Here is a 21,971-nt window from a genome sequence, read left to right as displayed (position 1 = left end):
CATACAGCTAATGAGAATTTCCTGTTTTCCGGCTTGTGCCCATGGCCTCTCATCCTGTCTGACAAAATCCTGGCTGTCTTCTCTGCACCCTCCCACTAGGTAGTTGTAGACAACAGTAAGATCCCTCCTTTACCTCCTCTTCTCCCAGCTTGCAAGCTTTCAGTCAGCCCTGCTGCCATCCAGTCTTTTGACTATTCCCCTGCAGCAACCAAGTGATGGCCTCTACGGAGGGCCAGGGGTGATGGGAGCAGCACAGCAGGTCAGAGCCGTGAACCTTCACCATTCATCCACCTTAATTAAGCTTGGCTCCATTGGCAACGGAGAAAGTGGCCTTCAACGTCCAAAACCAACCTCAGCTCTGGCTGGGAGACCCATGGCTAGTCTGCCCCACAAATGAAATTCCACCTTGCCCCATTCATTGTGATAAAGTACATTTATTGTTAAAAACCCCTGAGCCACTATGTCTGCCTTAGCTGCTGCCATGACAGCTTGAAGCTATCACACAGAGCACAGCTCAAATCCTGGTCAGTAGCGTACTTGCAAGACTTGTCAGCTGCAAGAGAAGTGTCCCATTGCTGCCATCTCTCTCTCTCTTTTCTTGTCTACAACACTCACAAATTTGTTTCCTCGTAAATAGAACCTGAGAGGTTTCTGTGCCCACTCTCCCCTGTTGCCAATACCAATCCTTGTTGTGGCTACCACGTCCTGCTCCCCTGGTAGGTCATGTCCAGGTGCCATCCAGATGGCTGCATCTTGAGTCAGGTCTCTTTGGTCAAAAGCCTTATCAATCCCAAACGCTTGGCAGAGCTTGGAGGGCCCATTACACAGCTGCCAGTCCTTCAGCAGCGTTGTGGGTCCTTTCTTTGAAGCACTGCGCAGCTCTCTCATCGCATCTAAACCCTGAAGAGGTTCCAAAGAGCGAAGTAATACTGCAGCCCCTTCCCCTGTGCAGAACAAGAACCATGTGTTAGTACAGCGTTGTTCATCAAGAACAGCTCAGCTTTCAGCCCCGCCACCAGCAGGAGCATTTCAGCTCTGAGCCTGTGGCTGAGCTTAGCCTGATGGGGCAGGGAATTGCCTGCAGCACCCAATCACAGGGTCTGTCCTATTCTCTCGGGCCGCTTCGCTTCAAATGCCAGGCTCTGGAGTCAGCCGCTAACCCGTGATCAGTGCACTCCCTTCTGTCTTCTGAATATCTGGTGTCCCATAGCTCTGTGTCCTTTATTTATCAGTGCTGACTTGCTCTTCCCCAACCCCACTTCTTGATGTTACTAAGTCTAGCTGCTGCTCCATGGCTTGCCAGAGGGCAAGAGGTTTTTCTTATGTCAGCACAATGTTCAGGAATAAATACACATATGGTTCAGTTTTGGCAAAGCTATCCAAAGCTGCTCCCAAACCCAATGGATTTATAATTACAACAACTTCAGCTAACAAAGGAGAAGAGGAATGAGTCTGGATGCTGCCAGCAGAAAGAGGCAGCTTGCAGAGTTAGAAACCTGGGAAGGAGCTGCAGGCACCAAGAGCAGCTGCTGTCTGTGCTGCTGCTGCTGCTGAGGGAGCCCCAGCTGCAGGTGTTACCAATTCAAACACCCACTTGGAGGTGTAACAGCAGGTGGGATGACCATGGCTTTGGGTAACTGCATAGCTACAATGGAGAGCAATCCGAACCCTTGTGCCAGGGAAGCTCCTGCAAGATGGGAACCTGGGGCAGGATGGGGCTGCACAGTCTCTGGCTGTGGGAGCATCACTTCAGCAGAGAAGGCCTTTCTATGGCAAGAAGCAAAGAAAACTGACAGATTCTCTTCTCAAATGTGATTTGCACCCTGTCAGGAAGCTTAGGAAACTCCAGCCCCCGCAGCTGTTGTAACCAGCTGCCCTCCCTGATTTTGGTGACAGTGAAGCAAAGATGTAGCTCTGGGCACAGACGTTCCCCTGTGACAAGATCTCCAGCCTAAGTGGGACTTAAACACTTCCTTGGTATTTTCCACTGGACAGCAAGGAAGGTCTTCTCATGACCTTGAGTGGGCGAGGAGAGAGCCTGGTAAAGCGGTCTGTGTGCTGCCCCACACAGCACCCCTTGTGCTGGGGCCACCCACGGCATTCCTCCTCGCCAGCATCTGCGTGCTCAGTGATGCCGCTCCACAAGAATCCCCTCTCCCTCTCCAGCCTCAAACATCTGGAGCCATGCTCATGCCTGGCAAAGGCTTTTTTTGTAGGCACTGACAGATCCCTAAGGACCTGCGATTTCCAAAAATAGAATCCCTCTCATATTTTGTACAAATCCCACACTAAATTACCCTTCTGGGCTCCCAACTGAGCCTATCAACCAAGGACCTGATTTCTGGCTTTGCGAGGTGTGCCTTTTGCCCTGAACCTGCTCAGAGCCCCTGCTGCCCTCAGTACAGATCGGTGAAGTCAACAGACTTATTTCCAACAGCTGTCAGCAATCTGTTCCCAGGCACTCCCTTCTCTAAGGAAGGGGATTGATGCTAATCTGGCAGCGAAAAGCTGCTTCCCTGCACTACAGTGATTTAGAGCTTAAAGGTCATTTTAGATTTTTAAGAACATGCTCCGTGTCCTAATTCTGCTTTTTATCCATGCACAAAGAAACATCCTTTGCATCGGGATGCTGCCTCACTCGCCAGAACAACTGTGGGATTCTGAGCGATCACTAATTACACTACTTGCTTTCATCCATCACATGCAAGTGGGAACCGTGGTTACACTTGAATTGAACCGAGTCCTTGGGTGTTCATGTGAAGAGAGACAAGCACTCAGAGAAGCTGCAGGTGCTGCCAGAGCATCAGCAGAGCCACGGCAGAGGGTACCTGGCATTTCTGTCTCTGGCTGCTCTTTCTGCATTTCCACCAGAAAGTTTTCACACTCTTTCTAGCTGTGCACAACACAGACACTGTGGTCTGCTCAGAGTCAGCAGCCCCTGAATGTAACAGCAACACCACAAGAGCTTTGGGAAGAGGTGGAGACAGAAGGCAGGGTAAGAGCGTGGGGATGCCACAATGAGCTATTGCCTTCTCTGCCCCAATCTGTCCCCACACCCCTGGGCCGATGTTTGGGTCCTCCTGACCATACTTGCCCATCAGAAGTTTTATTTTAACTATCAAAGAGTAGCTGAATCCTTCTGACTCAACTCCTGCCTGCCAGAGTGCTTCAGCCTTCTGCCCTCCCTCTCTGCAGCCTGCAGCAGTTTGCTCTCAGGCGTTATCTGGCTTCAGCATCTGCCCAACATGGGTACGGCTGCTGACACGCCATCAGCAGCACTGCCAGTCCAGAGATGCCGAATATCTACCTCCCATGCCCAAGAGTCACTCCATATAATGACTAGCATTCAGAGCTAAAAGCTGGGATCTAACAACAATGCAGAGGCCAATTCCCTCCCTGAGCAGCTAGAAATCATAAAACGATAGGGAAGTCCCACACCCCCACTGCACTGCTTGCTGCTCCTTCCCTGGAACGGCTCCAGCTCCCATTCTTGGAAACAGCTCTTGGCCACTGGAGAGAAGAAAATTTTCTCTTTCCACCCGTCTGACTCACAGCTCCCGAAACACTTCCTTCAAAGTCCTAGTCTAGGATCTGAAAGTTAGGGAGAAGTCCATGCAGTGTGACCCTGGGCCTGGGTAGAGCATCACTGGGATCTCAATTTTACAAGCTATTCTTTCAGATCTGGCAGCAAAATGCACACCTTGGCAAGTTCCAGAGAAACAAATCACAGCAAAGTCAAAGAGAAGCTTGACTGGCACTTACCCTCTTCCTGAAGTGAGGGAAGCCCAACGTCCCTCTTAACCCTAGGGAAAGCTCTTTGTACTAAGATTACTGTGCCGCTCAGGATGTACTGTCAGATTCATGCAGACTGAAAGACATTGGTTATATTTTTTCTATAAACTCTTCTTCCTCTATCATCTATGATTTCTCCAAAAAACAATATAGTGATGCCCACCATGGCTTCAGGCAGTAGCAGTATTTGACCCAGTGATGGGAAGATCTCTCTCAGTAAAATCCCACATATGATGCAGCTTTATCTCAGTGATGTGCACAAAGATTTCCCCTTCCTTGGTGACAAAAAATATTTGAGACCACCCTTCAACTCATTATGGTTTTATGAACACAAAGATACATTGAAGTGAACTCAACTGAACACATTAACAGCCACAACTTCTTCCCCCAGCAAAGTGGCAAAACAACATGCTACAGCTGAAGTGCTTGTGATGTCTGCTGGCAGCATCAGCCTGGGCTGGGGACATACTGCTGAGGACACTACAGTGGTGGTGGCTCTCAAGGTAAGGTCTGTGCTTTTGTAGCTGCTCTACCAAGGACTCTGCCAGCACAGCTCTGCTGGTGACACACCTTTTCCTATCCCCGAGTGATACTGCTGAGCCTGAAGTCTAGTGTAAGCCAAACATAGAAAACAAAAGAAGGTTTATTCCACCTGGTGTTAAAACAGATGACGCTACGAGGTTACGTATCAAAACAAGGTCTCTGAAGAGCTAGAGTCTCATGAACTAAATACCCCATTCTTGACAAGCTAAGCAGAGGGGACCAAGTACAAGCAGCACATAAAGCTTTGCACATCTTGTATGGGCCTCAGATCCTGAGCTGATTAAGGACCAAGAAGGGCCCAGCATGATTCAAGTCAGTGTGAAACTACTTTTTAAAACAAAGTCTGCTGCAACAGTCCAATTCATGCTGCTTGCCTGGTCCCAACAGCATGTGTGTCTCGGACAGCCCCGTGCAGTGTCTGTGCCAAGAAGGCAGGCACAGACAACACAGGGACAGTGCAGCAACTCTGATTCTCTCTCCAGTAAAAGGACAGCTGCCTTCATTAAGCTAGCAGCTCCAAATCAGTTCTACAGTCACTCAGTTCAAGGGTCTGAGAAGCAGCAGGACAGCAGTCACTGCCAGTACTTAAGAGGATATATACTGGTTCTCTGAACTGCTTGCCTTCCTCCCACAAGGATCCTGTAATTTAAGCAGTACAAGGACTTGCCTACACTACAAAACTAGATAGTTTACTCTAAGCCAGCTAAGAATTTGTTTGTGATTATTAGTTTATGCTAACTTTAATATACCACCTAAAACCATACTAGATCTCAGTTAAATCTACATGCTTGTTCCAACAGTCTCCAGAAAGAAATGTTTTGTTAAAAATCAGTGTATGATTGCATGAGTATTTTGATGCAAACCACGCGATGGCCAAACAGACACATCTTTCAGGAGTCACTTGGAAAATCTCTAGAACTGATTTCTCCTGAAATCAACCTCAGGTTTTCCCCTAATTCTCATGTCATTTAGTATGACCTTTGCTAAATGCACCTAGGTCAAAATTGAAATGGCTTAAGATGGGATCAATTTGTGTGTGTTTGAAGACATCAGGGAACCCCCAAAGACCTTTCCCCTTCTCCACTGCTCCAATTTGCTGCAGCAATGCCATACAGTATTCCCAGATGTAAACCCCAACTACTCGTCTAAAGCAAGTTGCTCTGCTGTCCCGAAATTTGTGTGCATGTCTAGACTTGTTCTGCTCCTCCCCTCCATCTACAGAAAGATATAACAAAACTGGAAGAGATTGAGGGACAGACAACCAGGATGATCAATGTTACAGACTAGCTTTGGAGCAAGAGCCTAAGCAAGGAAGAACTAAGCAGACTAGAAACCTTCAGCTTGGAAGACAGTTGAGGGGAGAATATGAAAGATCCTGGGAGATCACAGGAAGATGATAATACATGGGAAATAGATGCAAGCATTCCACATTCTCCACTGTTTAACTCCTGGAACTCTGCAGCTTTGCACTGCCAAAAGCCAAGAAAATTGTGATGCAGCTCTGGGACATCACTGGAGATGTGCCTTTTGAAAAGGAAAAGCATTTAGTGTTCTCTCAGTAATTTGTGTTCAGTCTTTCCAAGCAACACCTTCAGAAATAATATGTTCATACTCCTTTTATAGTCTCCTGGTCAGTCACTCCGGTTTTTGCAGCATTCCCAGGGAGACCCTGGAGTACTTAGATATTTTGCATCAAATTCCCTGCATAAAGATGATGAAACCTATTACATCAGAAGTTCGTGCTATAAACAGAGCACGGTCTGTGCTACTAAGAAGGACCAAGCTATGCTACAACAGATGGGTTTTTTTGCCAGTGTTTCCTTTTGTTTTCTGCACAGCCAAAGCCAGATTCAAATCAGAGTTTCCAAGATCCATCCCATATCCAGAGAATGAAATGCTTTTGCCTCCTACACAGGTGCATAAGAGCCACCACGAAAGACTGACATCCTCAATCTTTCCCTCAGACTAAACGACAGGACAGGCTTCTTCTCCATGTATATTGAGATGAGAAAAGCATCTCAGGTATGATTCCTCCTAAAATTCTTTCTTTCAACACATCTGCACATGGGCAAATATACTGAAGGAGTAAATCCTACTTACGTAGATGGATCTCTGATATACAACATGCACAGCCATGCGATTTACTTCAGTGCGTTCCTGACAAAGCTGGTAGTGACAGCTGTGCTTGTGTCAGCATAGCTGCATGTATGACAGACTAATGGAGAGTAAGTTTGTAACAAAAAATCCAACTAAATCCATCACAACAGTGAGCTCTCTAACTGATCTGCTACAAAACTAAACAGGTATATAAGGGAAAATTTCCCAAAGTATAAATTTCAAAGAAATCTTTTTAGAATTCAAAGGCTAAGGATCTTTTTTAATAAAAATTATTATTCCTAATATTTCAAACACTAAGAATCCCATCCTGAATAACAAACAATTCTGCTTTCATTATATGAACAGATTTGGCAGAGGCAACATAATGAAATTCACATGTGTTCATCCACCAGACTCCAGACCTCCATTTAGAAAGACAGGCTCTTCTCACACAGCATAACCTGGCACTGTTTTTCTGCTTGGCTCCTGTCCAAAGGCCAAAACCTGAAGATTAATGGTCACTGTTACAACATTTGCTTTCTGCTTAGGAATATACAAGCAGTGGGGTTTTTTAAGCTATAACTTTGAAATGGCAAAAAAGAAAAGAAATTATTTTTGAGATTTTTTTCTAACAAAATTAGTATTTATCTAAGAAATACTTGCTGCCATTTCAACGTGTCTAATTAACCAATAGCTTTATTGCAAGGCAAACACTGTCATTCTTACAGGAAAGAAAAAACCCCAAGTTTTAGAAGTAACACTTGCATGTTGAGAGGAGCTGTGGAAGGACAGTCTCAGTAAATTCCAGAATAATTTGATTAGGGGTTGATTATATCATCCTGAGACTAATAAAATAAGATTGAAGATTCTGTAACAGTCTGGGTATTTTGATTTGGTTTTGGGTTTTTTTGTTTTAAGATACAGCAAAGCAGGTAAAATGCTCCTACACTGACTCCTTGCTTAAGCTTAGGACACCTCAGACCTTTTTGTTTTCCCCAACATTTACAGCTTCTGAAGATAAAGGTAGGAGACAGAAGAGTTTCTTGTCATGACAACAGATGCCAAGATTTAGGCTGTCGTTAGACTGCAGATTTACTTCTACATCACTACTTTCAAGGAATGAAGTTCACTGAATCACATGAATAAGGCAGCAGCCCAGGTCATCAAAACTGAAAGCTCCATTCTACCAAGATTCTCTTCCAGTCCTTAGTCTTTATTTCTGTGCCCGAACAGCTCACACAGCTCACAGCTGGGACCGAAACCCCAGTGGGCTGGTCACTGTGCAGCTGAAGATAGGCCCTACTTGTAATCTTGAAAGTTAATACACTGTCTGTCAACAGCTACATACTGTTCACAATGGCAAAACCCAGGTCCCAAGGGAAGATTATGACAGCAAGTCATTGACTTCACAGAGCCCATAGGGAGCTCATATCAGCCCTATCCTATAGGCATTAAATCTTTCAGCCTCAACTTACCTTGGCTGGAAACATTCACGCAGAAATAAATCCCGTAGATCTGATACACATACAGAGTTCCTGGTTTCATGAACATTGCTGCATTTCGTTGAGTTTGCTTCCCACCTTTTGAGTGGGAAGCCTCATCTTCCCCACCCAGATAAGCTTCTGTTTCAACAATCCTCCCCCAGAGTTCTCTGCCATCAGGAAGTTTGCGAACTAAAATCTGAAAAAGAGGTCAGAATGCATCAGTTAGCAACCCTCTGTACAAAATAATCAGAGCACAAGAGCTTGGAAACAAAGAAGTTGGAAAAAAGGACCTGATGGTACTACATACTCTCTTCTCCATCTAGCAGTCCAGTCTGTAGGCTAAAGTGAACTTTTGCAGCTTCTACTGTCCAGGCCACAGCCCAGTACAAGAAGTTCCTACCTGTCCTTCACCCCACAAAATGCCTGGAGCATCTAGACGTGGCAGTATCATAAAGAACCAATTTATGATCCTATATACAATAAAGCCCACAGAGTTGCTTTTGTGGTTTTTTTCTGTATTCTCCACCGCAATCCACCAGGTTTAAGGCAAAAAAGTACCACCAATATCAACCTTGAAGCATCATGAATGTATATTCCTTAGATCAGAAGAAATATGACAGTGGCACAATTAAATAACGACCACGATTAGGTAGTCTCTCTCCATAGAGATGTTTCAAACAAATCCTAGTCCCTGACCATAGAGATAATCATGACCAGAGTGAGTATCAATGCTATTTCTGTATTTTCTGCACCACAGAAAGGGGCAGTGCAGGAGAGCTGGGAATTGGCTTCAGGCAGACAGCAACAGATCTTACTTACTACATTGTGTTCCTTGCTGCTGGTACCTCCTTAAATAAAACAAAGGAGATGCTGGGGAAAAAAAAACATGACAGCGAAAAGATTCTCTTTAAAAAGGAAACAATCACTAAACTTTGTACAAAGTTTTTTATGGTTTGACCTGATTTCTAAACTTCTTATTTTACTTAATGTGTGTTTAAGAAATACTGCAGTATAGTCTTATTTAGGCAACAGCTATCAGTTTAATTATATTATATTCAGCGCTTCCATATTTGAAAACCAGCCACTCAAAAATGACCTTCAAGAAACAAAGCTTAATGCCTAACAGATGTTTGTGCTGGACTACTAATGCAGTTCTTGACCTGATCCAGTGTGGATGCTTCAGAAGTCAGTTTCAAATGTTGCAACTCCGGTATATCACAGTTTCCCTACAGTACTTCTCAAATTGTTGAAAACAATCAGTTTATTATTTTTATGAAAAATGCAGTGACTTCAGAAAAGCACTGGTGTTTAGTAACTGCCTGTAAACACCCCAAAAGCACACCCATGTGGCCACATTTCTCTTTCAATATGATGAAATGCAATGGTTAGGTTATGATTTTAAGAGCATGCAGGCATTTATAATAACAATGATAACATATAGTTATAATTCTAAGAAAATGAGAGAATAGACTGGGTCCTGGGAGACTGGGGGTTATACTAGAGAGAAAATCTAAAATTAAGATAGAAATCTCCTGGCTTGTAATTCTAGGCCTAAATAGGAAAAGTATAGAATTAGGACTAAAATATCACCTGCCCAGGGTAACTGAATGCATAAGGATGTCAGAGTTATTAAGACAACAAAAAATGCATCAGTACTGTGAGACTTCAGGTATCCTCATGTAGACCAAGTAAGTATCACAGTAGGACAGGACACAGGCTATATTTTCTTAGACACCATCAAATGCTTTGCAGGGCGAGTAATTGGGGATCTCATAAGAAAAGACCGAACTCTTAAACTGATCCAGAGCAAAATGCAAAGTCTTTTCCAAAGACTTATCCCTGAAAAACAACTTTGTGTCATGACAATGAAATATAAAGTTCAGCATCCTTCCACAAGCATTAAGGTCCAAAAATAATCTATCAGAATTCTGCTTACCAGCAAAAACGGGAAACTACATAAAGTGAGGAAGCTTGTTAGGAAGAACTTAAAAGAGGCAGCCAAAGGTTAAAGCTGGAAAGGCAAGCCTCTAGCAGGATGTCTATAAAGATAGCAAACACACATGACATATCAGAGAGAGGTTAAGACAGACCAAAAAAAACCCAGCAGGGTTAAAAAGCAGAGCAAAGGCGTCAATTACAAGCAAGACAATATACTTAAAAAATAAAAAAAAAGCTAGACACAGTAAGATAGGCCAAAACCAACAGTTTGTGGAACAAATTCCTAAAATTATCTAAACCAATGAGAACCCAGAGAGTCTGTTCACCCTACAGACAATAAAGGTATAAAAAAGACTCAGAGAAGATAAGACCATAGCAGTGAAACTAAAAACAAATTTTGCAATTGCATTTAGGAGGTCCCAGACTGGAACTTTTTATAGGGAAAACACTGGAGGAACTCTCTCCCATGGAAACAGCAGGAGAGTTTTTTGAAGGACTGCCTAAGCAGAAGAGACACGTTTAGTTTCCCCCACTCTGATTTCCAAAGGCTTTCAACCAGGTCCAAAGATTCCTCAAAGTTTCTGCAATGGGGTAAGGGAGAAGGTCCTTTCAGGAACAAGTAATGGCTTGAAAACTCAGAAACAAAAGTTAGGAATAGCAGTTTTCAGAGTGAAGAGAGTTTAGCTATGGGACTGTGGTGTCCTAAACGTCTCCATGCTAGGGCCTGTCCTGCCTTGCATATTTGTGTTAATAACCTCAGAAAAGTGATCATTAGAGAGCTCACCATGTGTACTGACAATATTGAGTTATTCAGAACAGCAAAAATAAAAGCAGGTAGTACGAGATACAATCTTCAAAGCATGCAGGGCAGCATAAAAGAATGTATTGAGCACTCTGCTGAACTTGCAGATAAGAACTAAATATTCGAGTACGCTATGAGAGTGGATACTGGTCAAGAAAGGCCAAGGGCCTGCCATGCTATTAGCATCACAAGATAGTAAAATGGAGGCAGAGAAGGAGATGTTGCTGACTGCAGAGCATTACTTTCCACTGGGCTAATCCAAAGCCAAAAACTAATAAAGGAATACCTGAATGGAAAATAATGGGCCTGAAGCAACCTTCAAACCACAAATAGCAAAGTACATTTCAGTAAACCAGAAAAAAGGGAGAACAACTCCACAAAAAACTAATTCTGAAATGTGACAGTACACCAAACCTGAAAAATTACTCCTCTGACTTCATCCAAAATAGATTTGGCTACTAGTCTTGAAATTCCACTGCACTTAACAAGAGAAGGAATGAGAGCTGTATTCCTAAAATAGCAAAGCCCTGGAGTCAAATGGCAAAAAAAGAATTTCATCCTTTTACACCAAGTTATTAGCTAGCACATGCTCCAGTACAGTAATCTCAGTGTTCATGTCTTACCTGTCCCAGAAAGGACTTGGCCAGACTAATACAGGGCTGGTTGAAAAAATCATCTTCTAGCTGGGAAGAATTTTTTTTCTCTATCGCAAAATATTTGCTGCTTTTTGGAGAAGAATCCCCATCAGGTGTAGCATTCGGGTTCTCCAAGGCATCAAATGGAGGGAAGCTGGAGTTGCTTTGGAGAGCGCTTAACTGAGCCAACAGCTTTCTTTTTCTTGGCATAGTTCTAGAAAATTCATATAAATGTAATTAGGAATATAAAGCTTATTTAAAAGTAACTTATTTCCACAAACTCTTATTTTTACACATCTCTTCACAACAATGAATCTGAAAGCTGTAACTAACTGGACAACTTCGGCAAGCTACAGAAGCAGGTGACAGATTTAGCTGTGTCTACATCAGGCTAGGCAAATATTGGGCTTTACAGATAAGCAAATAGAAAACTGCAGTTTGAGTATTCCTCTTTTAAGGACTGCAGATAAAAAGCAACTTTGCTCCACTTAGCAGTAAAAATAAGTTTGCTAACTGTTAGGTTAGGAAATTCAGAAACTGAAAAAAAAATGAACCAGTGCTATATACTTTTTACCTACAGCTAATGTAATCTGTTAAGCAGACAGAAAAAAATAGGAAACAACCACCTCAAAAAACTGTGCTGACTCAGAAAGTCCACAGAAGTCATGTATCAATCATTTTAAACAGTAATGTAACCAGATCAGAATCTAAAATTCCACAGGACACAGAACATTTGAGTTGGGAGATGCCCTGTTTACAGTCACAGTGACAAACTTGTTTATCATGCTGTAGAAATATTTGTGTTAGAACCTCCACAAAATAAGCTTTAAATTCAACCTACCAGAAAGACGAAGAGTAGTCTGTTCCAGTCAACAGCATGTATTTGAGGCAACTACATAACCTGCGATTGTTCTTCTAGGTTTGTCACCAATTTACTATGCAAGCTTCAAAAAGTTAATGTTTCTTTTTCTGTGATGCAGTCCTTACACCTGTCAAACAGGAACAAAATTATTTATTCACTGTATAAAGCACTTTGAAATAGGCTAAGAGATTTTGGAGCTAGAGATCATGATTCAAACGGTGCATCATTAGCTCAAACTCAAGAATAATTTGCAGTTTTCTATTGGTCTAGCAAAAGACCATCTCCCAGCTGGGGCACTGCTGGAGGTGCTCTTTAGCCTTTTTTATACAAAAGGCTATGAGAACAGTGGGGAATGCACTTCTCCTATAATGAATACACAAAAAGCTGAAACCAAACTTTTAAAATTCCCCTAATTGCACTAATTTTGCAAAGTGTCAGCCTCAGAAAAGGACTCTTACAAGAGAATGCAAAGACACTAGGTTTTAGAAGATGCCTCATCAGTTCTGAAATTCAACCACATGTAGATACAAGGGAAAAAAGCAAAGGTTCAACATCCCACATAATTAGAAATGGAGGAAGAATCCTATATACTGAACCTGCAAGGGAAGTATATACCTAAGTAGCTGTTACCGCTCATTTTTCATGAGATCATCAGCTTTTAAAAATGACTACAAAAACTTTAACCATCAAAACCAATCTTTAGCTTGCTCTGATGTTTCTCACAAAGAACGATCCACCGGTAATAGTTTCCTTGAACTACACTGAAAGAAATTCAGCATTGCTACACTACGGATCACCAGCGCCAATTCCCCAACAGTGAGTGTTACATTTCACTTCAGAAGAATCCAGACACAAACGTATAAAAATAGGCAGGGGGGGAAAAAAAAAAAAATTCACATTGGCACGACTGGCAGAGAGGTGGGATGTTTTTATTTTTTTTCTAAACATCTAATTCTTTATTGCAATAATTCAGTAATGTCAAAGACTTGCCACAGAATGGCCAGCTCCATGCCAGGCATTCTGCTCTGAACTGTGGCTTTCACCTGGTGGGAATTCTTAAAAATTTTGTCAGAAGTCACCAGCCTGCCTAAGAAAAAATTGCCTGGTGGCCTTCACAAATGAGAGTCCTGTCTAGGAAAAAGGGTGCCAATAGGAAAAAGGGTTGCAGGAAGGAAGGGGCAGAGGAGGAACACTACCCCACATCAGACTGACCCTCTAAAGGCTCAGTCAAGGGAATGCTTCACACTGAAGATGGTACCTCCAGACTTCTCTGACAGTATTAACTGGAACTTCCAGTTCATCAGCCACACATAAAGACACGCTGAAAACATGGCCAATTTGAGTGGAGCATTAACACATTTGGTAATTTGTGCTTTTATGGAATGCGACATCAGAAACAGGATCTGAGTTGCCTGGCACCTACTGCATTTCCAATTAAGTAATTCTTAAAAGCTGCAAGTGCTCTCACGTAAATGTTATACCAGAAGCCTTAGGCCACTTGTAATTTCATTGCTATGGGCTGATCCTATACAGATCTCAGCATCTTCAACTCTCATTAGACATAGCAGTAGGAAACTGCCTTATAGTCATGAGAAATGGGTCACATACAGAAACGTGATTGCTTTAAAAGCAAAAACACAGAATGAGGGGACTGCAATGCCGTCTCAGAAATCCAGAAAAACCCCAGTCTACCCTTTGTCTCCCCGCTTGTTCATACCAAGATATGAAATATAAAACTCTATGCCTCAAAGCCTATCTACACTTTCTATAAAGGATGTTGCTTGTATATACAAATCCCTTCTTGCTTATGAAAAAGCACACTGTAGAACACAGTACATACCAAGTACCCAAGCCCTCTGTATTTGGGAAGTAAGAGACACGATATCTTCACATGTAAGTCTACAGACAAATTCTGCAACTCTTCATTTCTATCTAGATTTTCTTGCTTGTATAGTAAACAAATTCTACTTCTGTGCCTCAAGTAAGAGTCAGCTGTGGGTTTAATCTCTTTTTACTAACCCTGCTGTAACCAAACTAGCTACAAGTTGTTAAGCACATGTGTGTACACATGCACAAAAAAAAGTATGGATGTCAGAAAAGGAAGATCAAGAGCTGAATAAGTCTGCACAAGTGCCTAAAGTGTTCAGGGCTACTGGGCTAGCCTCAGGCAAGTATTTAGGGACCCTGCAAGCCAGAATCAGAGAGACACTGAAAATCTGTGTAAAATACAGTTCAGTGGCAGATACACCCTGTAGTCAAGGCACAACTGAGTCTACACAGGCTTCTTTAATCCTAAGACTGCATTTGTAGGTATTTCCTTATGTATTTAATGAGCTTTCACTAAAAGGAGGCAAAAAAAAAAAAATCCCACCAGTTATTTGCATGTACTTTTGGCTCACAGGTCCAGATAGCTGCAGCTGCGAAGTTTTCCTCATGCACGTACATCTTTCTGATAACATGATGAAGTGTACATAAGAATACATTGCCACTTCTGGAGAGACAATTCCTCATACCAGTTCCCAGTTGTACAGATTTTATGTGGGAGTATATAAACGGTCAATGCTGGGTCAGACCAAAGGACACCTCTCCCTGTATCCTGCTCTCCAGCACAGGTCAAAAGCAGGAGCCCAGGGAAGAACAGAATAAGCAGACAGTGCTTCTCCACACATCCGCCATGTCTCTAGACCAGAACCTTCTGAACCAGGCACAGTTTCTGTGTACTTAGGAACTGTGAGCTTATGCAGTCTTCCCTGAGCCTGTGTAAAACTATCCAAACAGAGACTTTACTGATGAAGAAAGCTTCACAGAATTAGTCATTACAGCTCCAAAAACTCATTTAGTGTGTGAAATTAGGACTGCTCCCCACCCACATGAATCAGTTTACACTTGCTATTCATCACCCTCAGCCCTCTTCTTTACTACCTCAAATAAGGTAAAGCCAGCTGGAAACATTGTTTTTCCAGGTCATTTACAAAACATCCCTGCGGCACCCCAATGGTGACCTCCAGCCACCATGAGGGCTGCCCATTTACTCACATCCTCTTTCCTATCTTTGCACCAACTGTTTATTTATGACAGGGAACTCCCTTATTATGTCAAGGGCTGCTCAGGTGAGGGCTCCTGCTTAAAAGCTTCCTGAAATCTGAGTACAGACTGTAAGCCAGAGCTCTCAACGTGCTTATTTGGACCATCAGAAAATTCCAACTCTTTTTTAAGGCACGACTTTCCATTGCAAAAGCCACATTGGCTTTCCCCACTATATAATATTTATGCAGGTGTCCAACAATTCTACCTTGCCATATTTTCTACTAATTCAGTTGGTAGTGGTCAAACTTCCAGGTCTGCAGTCCACAGATTTCCCCTTGCACCCTCTTTAAAAAGTAGTGACACATTCACTGCTGAGACCATCGTTAGCAGAACTGTCCCTGGGGGCTTCATCTGGTTCAGCAACTTGTTCCTGCCTGTTTTCTATTTGTTCTGTAACCTCTTACACAGACACTTCATTTTAAGCCAGATCCTTCAATGAGGATTTCTATCCACCTTTTCTGTCTAGTCTAACCTATTAGTAACCAGAATTAAGTTAATAATGTATAGCTTCCTGGACAACACTGTGAGAAGCAGGCAAAAAAACCTTCTTGAAAGAAGAGTGCAGGCAGAAGGTAATATACTATAATTATAAATATTAAGTCAATCTCTCCACAGACAGACTTTGACACTATATGCAATCCTGCTAATATGTCAAAAGTATGGCAAAATGAATGGTTTTATTCACCTTACTGAGTGCCAGGGATGTCATTTCCTGCAAGGCATCCTTGCAATTCCAGTCCTCGCTCCTACTGCCTACTAGATATCTTGAGCTTTTTGGAATGAAACTTACTCATCCTTCTGTAAAGAACAAGGAAGATAAAAGTGAGGGAGAGTGATGAAAAGTTATGAAAAACCCTAAAAGCCTTCACAGCAAAATTATGCTCTGTTTTGGCTGACTCTCTTAAACCATTTTGTTTTGTTCTGGGTTTTTTCCCCCCCCTCAACATTCTAGCTGCTATTTTTAAGCGAGTGCCAAACTTGCATATTAAATGAAACCAAACAAGTTAAATAGAATACTAACAGTGGATATTAGCTAGCTCAGCCTCCTGAGATTTGAGTTAACCAAGCCAGCATTTAGTTAACCAAGGCAGCATTTAGAGAGGCCACAAACACTGATCAGGAAATGGACATAAGGATTCAAAATCATCAGCAGTTCAGGTTTTTTCTTTGTATCTAAATTATTTGTAGCAAATGTACGTTGGGTATATTGGGCTAATTATCCAAGAGCTATAAGTCTTATTCTTTTCCACCTGTATGATGGCAGTGAGAACACTCCTGATTTGTAAAGCATATTGAAAGAGCTATATAAGGGGATACAGAACTAGTTATACTTAAGCCTTAGGTACCCATCTTACAAAATGACCCTAGAAAACACATTCCTTCCCCAAATCTTAATATTGCATGATAAATTATTTAGTTTTGGCATGGGGGTTTGACTCAATGACCAAAGATGTTTCACCAAAGCCTTCATTAATGCACTGACAAAAAGAACTTATGACTCAAATGCTGAAACATCTGAACAATATCTACGAAGAGAGTTCTACTTAAAGAGTTCCTGCTGAAGTACCAGTAACTTAAAGACTAGGAAGAAAAACATAAACAGCAAAGACACAAAGATTTACCTGGAAAAGGATCCTGGAGTTGCTCCCTACACGAGCAGGGAAGTGGAGGGTTTTCACACCTCCTCCTGAGAAGTCAGCCCTAGGCTTAGGCTCAGAGAAACTGCTGTTTTACAAAGTAGGACTGTATGAAGTCCTATGAGAAGTCTTTGACTTAAAGAGAGAGAAAGAGAACAGATTATTTCAGGCCAAGCTACTCAAAGAAAGGCCTTAGTATTCATGCTCTGCACAGAGAACCTGAGTGCTCCAACAAAACCACGTGGAGGGAATCACAGCCACACTTTGTAATCAGTCAAGAGACAGGCTCAGTAACAGCTAAGGTGATGCTCAAGGCGATTAAATTGGGACTGATTCAATGCACATGCTATGAGCCTCTCTCTTTAGTAAGAAGGTCCCTTTCTTCTATTTTCAACCAGAGGAAAGGCTTGTCCTACATTTAGCGATTCAGGATTAATCTGTACAGTATATCCTTGTTACAGAGAAACTATTTGTGTGTACTTTGCATTGCATTACCAAACACTGTTAAACAGTTATAGTAAGAACACAGAACACTGGATCAAAGCCTTAACAGATGATGGTCTGCAGAGGTACGAGTGTAAACACAGGTGAAGAAAAATAGCTGATGTAATGTCCACCATGAAAGTGGTGGACATTTTCAAAACACTAGAACAAAGCCTTCAGGCCCTATATAAACAAAGAAGCATCTGAGGAGAGAGGACAATTTCCCGCACAGCTTTGGATAATATGCTGTATGTGACAATAGCTTGCTAATGGCAAGTGAGACAAAACACTTCTGATGATATAACAGAGGAACAAAAGCAAAAGTCTCTTCTATAAAAAGATGCTTCCAGGAAACCAGCAAATCACTGCTGACTGTAGAGGCTGTGAAAATCTGAGTCAGACACAGATCTCAACCAGTAGAACACAAAGGCACTCCCATCATGCCACAGTAGCCTTGCTCCTAACATGGCAATCCTATTTAGAAAAGCCTCATTTTTTTCAAAACAGGTTTGCAGCACATTTCTGTAGACTGGGTATTTTTCCTCCTTGTAGGGTCCAAACCATACCACTTTTGTGGCACATCTGTACAGCAGCTGCTCTTTGACCGCTTAACTGTGAAACCACTCTCCTCCCAAAATCTCTACGGTATATATTACCAATTTCATAATGCTTATTTAATTAAGTACAAAAATGCCAAAGGAAGCCTCTGCAGAACAAAAGTGACACGAGAGCTAGGAAATAACAGTGCAACCTTATTCAGAGATCATCGGTAGACCTTATTTAACCAGCTGATCACACACTCTTTCTCCTCACCTGAACTGTATTCAGAAAATGGGGGTGTTAACCTTTTCCTTAAGTGTTCATTGCATAGTCTTTGCAATATCTTTGACTTGCAATGTACATAAAAGAGTTTTTATAGTATTGGAACGGGTCACTTCCATACGCAGCCCTGTTACATGGTAATAAACAGTACTAATAGCCATGAAGGCAATGCAAGACCCATCACAGCTTTTCCTACTACACACGTGGGAACCATTTACGACTTCTGCCGGTGAAATCTTTCTATGCAAAACCGGTTAACGTGGCACTAAGCAGAGCCGACGAGTACAGTATTTTTACACAGTACAGTAACTCGCACGCTCATGTTGTTAAAGGGACTCAGCCCTCGGAGCAGCAGCGCCGGGCCTGCGCTGCTGCGGGTCACGGGGGAGGCCCCGGCACCGCCCGCCGCGCTCGGCAAGGCCGGCCGGGCCCGGCCGGCCTTGCCGAGCGCGGCGGGCGGTGCTGGGGCCGCCACCGCGGCCCAGGCCTCGGAGCCCGCCGTTAGCAGCCGGAGCTCCCTCACCCCGCCCCAAGGCAGCCCGGCCCGCCCCGGCCCCGCCGCACACGCACCTGCCGGGGCCTCACCGCGCTGCCGCCGGCCGCTTTCCCGCCGCGGCCTACAACCGCCGCGGGGGGGCGCGGGCAGGCCCTAGCCGGAGGCCCGGCGGAAGCCGGGAGCTCTCCTGTGGGGCGTGCCCGGCGCGGCGTGAGGGGAGGCGGTCCTGAGGGCGGCGAGGTGCCGGTAGAGCTGCGCTGCGGCTGTTAGGGCTGAAGAGCTCTCTTTTACCTGACAGCTCACTCTGTAGATGGCGATGGTCCACAATCAAATTGATTTACAGCCTTTTCTCTGAGCTGGCTTGATCCCTCATCGTAGCTCTTGTTTTCTGGACCACAGACCCTCTGCAGGCCGTCTTTGAACTCTCCCTGGTTTTCAGCATCCACTCTGACACTCCTTGCTGTTTCATATTAATAATGCTTAGAAAAATAAAGGAGTGAATATACATTCCCATGAATACGTATGGTCACAAGCTGGCTTTAAAGAGAGCTGTGTTAATTATTGCCTCAGTTCCCTGAACAACAAGTATCTGGCCTGTAGAAAAAATTCTTGGCTTCAGCTTTTAGCCAGATGGAGCATATGGTCAAAATGGGGTCAAAATAAGATTTTCCTCACAACTTTCTGGGGAAAGTTAGGCCGTTGATTCATAAACCAAGTGTTTGCATGAAGAGTATGAGGGAAAGTCTGATGGATCAAAAGGAATTTATTCCCATTTGTATAATAAAATACTGATTCCAGGCTAGCACTAGCTAGGACAGCACCAGCTAGGAGCCAGCGATGCAGAGAAGAAGCACTTAGTCTCCACCCCACTTGTGAATTTGCAAGGAAGAAGGATAAATTACTTTGCTGACTAAAATTTTAGGAGACATCAACAGCTTTGGAGGTGCAGCTAGGTGTACGAGTGGCTAAGGGTGTTCTTATGGAGGCTGAAATGGGGACCAACAGTCCAGTGGTGAGGTGAAATGTGAGTAAGCTGGATAAAAAGCTTTGCCATTCCTGTAAACCCTGAATTGAACCCAGAATTTCCAAATTTTACTATTCCTGTTCAATAAGAAGAGGTAAAAAAATCCCCAAACCAACCATGAGTGGAGAAAATTCAGAGTCTGTTACACAATATTCATTCTTTTTGACCATGAAGAAACAGCTAATGAACTTTGGAACCCAAAGCAACACCAAGAATGCACTGAAAAGCCCTTAAATCACTGTTGTAAAGCATGATAGCACTGCTACTGTAGTGGTGTGAAAAAGAAAGGGAAGGAAACATGCATACATCTTAAAGCTATTGATACTTTAACTGGAGATCTCTGTATGATTTTTTAGTTAAAATGGGCAAAGGTAAGCTCACAAGAGTTAGGATTCCCTGGAGAGAGATTACCTGCTGGCTGCATAAATGTGTTTAGCTCCAGTCTGAAATCAGCCATTTGTGTTATTAGCAAAGACAACAAGGTAAGTTTTTAAAAATCATTAACAATGTTGACTGAGCGTCTCCAAAAGAGCATCTTGGACTCCCTGACTTGCATGGTTCACATCCCAGCTTTAATGTGGTATTAATATAACAAAGGAAGACCGAGAAAGTGCATGAAAAGGAAGCTAACCAAACATCAAACTGGCCTTTCAGCAAATTCTGAAAATTAAAGGAGAAACTAAGCAAAAATGAGAGATGTGGGAAGGATTTCCTGGGGTCAGACTAGTTCAGCTCTGCAGACTTTCTCCTGTGGGAGTCTGTGGGACAGGCACTGTCCAGAATGCTGGCTTCTTTGACGGCAGATCTATTTCATGCCCAAAGGAAGTATTTAAAGCTTTTAGCACCTGAGGAATGTGAATTGCTCCAAGCTACAGCATATGCCATGTTCTTCATTTGTCCAATAACTTCACTGTTACAGAATCAACACCTAAAATAGCCTGCTGTAAAAGCTGATCTGTTGGGGAAGATTAAAGTTTCCCTCCCTACTGGGCAAAAACTTTTTTTTTTTTAAATGTGAGAGGAATGACTTAGAATCCGTGGTTAGAAAATCTGGCTTTTGGAGACCCTGGGGTCTGTGGCACAATGCATGCGTACAGTGCGCTGGGCTTTTCTTGGAGCAAAAACTGTGTTTGCAGAGTGGTTCCCTACAGCTTCCAGGATATGCAGACTGCTGACTTACTATCCTTTTTACAGTGAGGACAGCAGATCAACATGGAAACAGAACAAAGCAGAAGGGACAGATTTTCAAGTTTTCTCTGTGAAAGATACCAAATCAAGCTTCAGTGGCATCTGCTGAAAGCCTCCTCTGTCCAGTTAGAAAGAGACATGGAGTTCCCCCTGCAACGGCCATTGACTGGCCACTTCACATGGCCACACTACTCTCGCCAACATTTGCAAGACAGCTGCAACATTTCATGGGCCAACTATTGAAGAATTCCCGTGGATGAAAATGCTTCAAACAGCACAGGGTTTTTATGACATCCACTCCTGGCCTCTCCTGACATCCAGTCTTGGCTGCTGCTTCCTACTTATCCTCAACTGCCAGTGTGCCTTATTCAGAGCTACTTCCAATTATCCTCAACTGCCAGTGTGCCTTATTCAGAGCTACTTCCAATCAGTGCCTGTTCAAGGTACACACAGCCCTCAAATTAGTACCAGAACTAACCAGCTACTAGAAGTGAGAGGTGCTCATAGCTACTTTGGTATCTCCCACACCCAAGCTGAGCCACAGATCAAGTGTCTAGTTCTGTGAACCAAGCCCATTCAACTTGTTATGTAAGCAGATGTGTATGTTTTATTCTAAGTTTGGTGACATCCATGGTGGATACCATTTCACCTGCTTTGCGCTCAGGGTGCAAAGAATCCTAGCAAGTGCACTGCATATAATGGGAAAACACAGTAAATTAACAGACCTCCTGGGAGCCTCAGCTCTGGACCGGAAAGGGCAGGCAAGTCCTATTTAGTAACATATTAACATATTAATGGATTCTACTGAGTCTTTTTTTTGTTTTGTATGCAAGACGTTTTTGTTCTCTGACAAGACAGAAATGCTTGGCTTTACAGGATTGTTCAGTGCAGAGAAACAAATGCAAAAACCAAGGGAGCAGGGCAGATTGCTGGGCTGATAGGCTCTGCTTACTATGTCTGCAGGATTGACAGCTTACATGGTATCCCCACTGAAACTGGTTTTGGTGGTGCCATAAGGACAGCCATGCCTGGGGGTCTCTCCCAGCTGCACGGGACAGGAACAGTGGGAAGCTGGAGACTG

General features: G+C 43.2%; 1 protein-coding gene and 1 long non-coding RNA gene across 6 annotated transcripts; one reads left to right on the top strand and one right to left on the bottom strand.

The window, feature by feature from the left end:
• Positions 1 to 418: 418 nt before the first annotated feature.
• On the bottom strand, positions 419 to 18,885 carry MPG (N-methylpurine DNA glycosylase). 5 transcript variants are annotated; one of them, XM_052773202.1, is made up of 7 exons: positions 18,753 to 18,885; positions 16,863 to 17,012; positions 15,926 to 16,038; positions 12,133 to 12,280; positions 11,280 to 11,505; positions 7,908 to 8,112; positions 419 to 944 (listed from the first exon to the last, which is right to left on the bottom strand). In XM_052773202.1, the coding sequence occupies exons 5-7, from the start codon at positions 11,499 to 11,501 to the stop codon at positions 550 to 552; spliced, it is 822 nt and encodes a 273-aa protein (XP_052629162.1). In that variant the 5' UTR covers positions 11,502 to 11,505; positions 12,133 to 12,280; positions 15,926 to 16,038; positions 16,863 to 17,012; positions 18,753 to 18,885; the 3' UTR covers positions 419 to 549. The 5 variants fall into 5 exon arrangements, with proteins under 5 accessions (XP_052629162.1, XP_052629164.1, XP_052629163.1 ...); XM_052773204.1 differs by lacking the exon at positions 12,133 to 12,280; XM_052773203.1 differs by lacking the exon at positions 16,863 to 17,012 and having other exon boundaries at positions 18,753 to 18,870.
• LOC128134919 (uncharacterized) lies at positions 2,771 to 7,302 on the top strand. The gene is made up of 2 exons (XR_008232880.1): positions 2,771 to 4,295; positions 6,251 to 7,302. It is a non-coding gene; the product is annotated as an uncharacterized LOC128134919 (long non-coding RNA).
• Positions 18,886 to 21,971: the final 3,086 nt, after the last annotated feature.

Source organism: Harpia harpyja, chromosome 21, assembly GCF_026419915.1.
Source record: "Harpia harpyja isolate bHarHar1 chromosome 21, bHarHar1 primary haplotype, whole genome shotgun sequence".
Classification (NCBI taxonomy): Eukaryota; Metazoa; Chordata; class Aves; order Accipitriformes; family Accipitridae; genus Harpia; species Harpia harpyja.
The sequence above is the reverse complement of the archived record's forward strand: the minus strand, read 5'-3'. Positions and strand labels throughout refer to the sequence as shown.

Excerpts from the sequence above, each read along its gene's own strand:
- MPG (XM_052773202.1), bottom strand. The coding sequence starts at position 11,501 with ATGCCAAGAAAAAGAAAGCTGTTGGCTCAGTTAAGCGCTCTCCAAAGC. Across the intron at positions 8,113-11,279 it reads CCAAGTCCTTTCTGGGACAG|ATTTTAGTTCGCAAACTTCC; the intron begins GTAAGACATGAA and ends CCTCTTTTTCAG. Across the intron at positions 945-7,907 it reads CGTGAATGTTTCCAGCCAAG|GGGAAGGGGCTGCAGTATTA; the intron begins GTAAGTTGAGGC and ends TGTTCTGCACAG.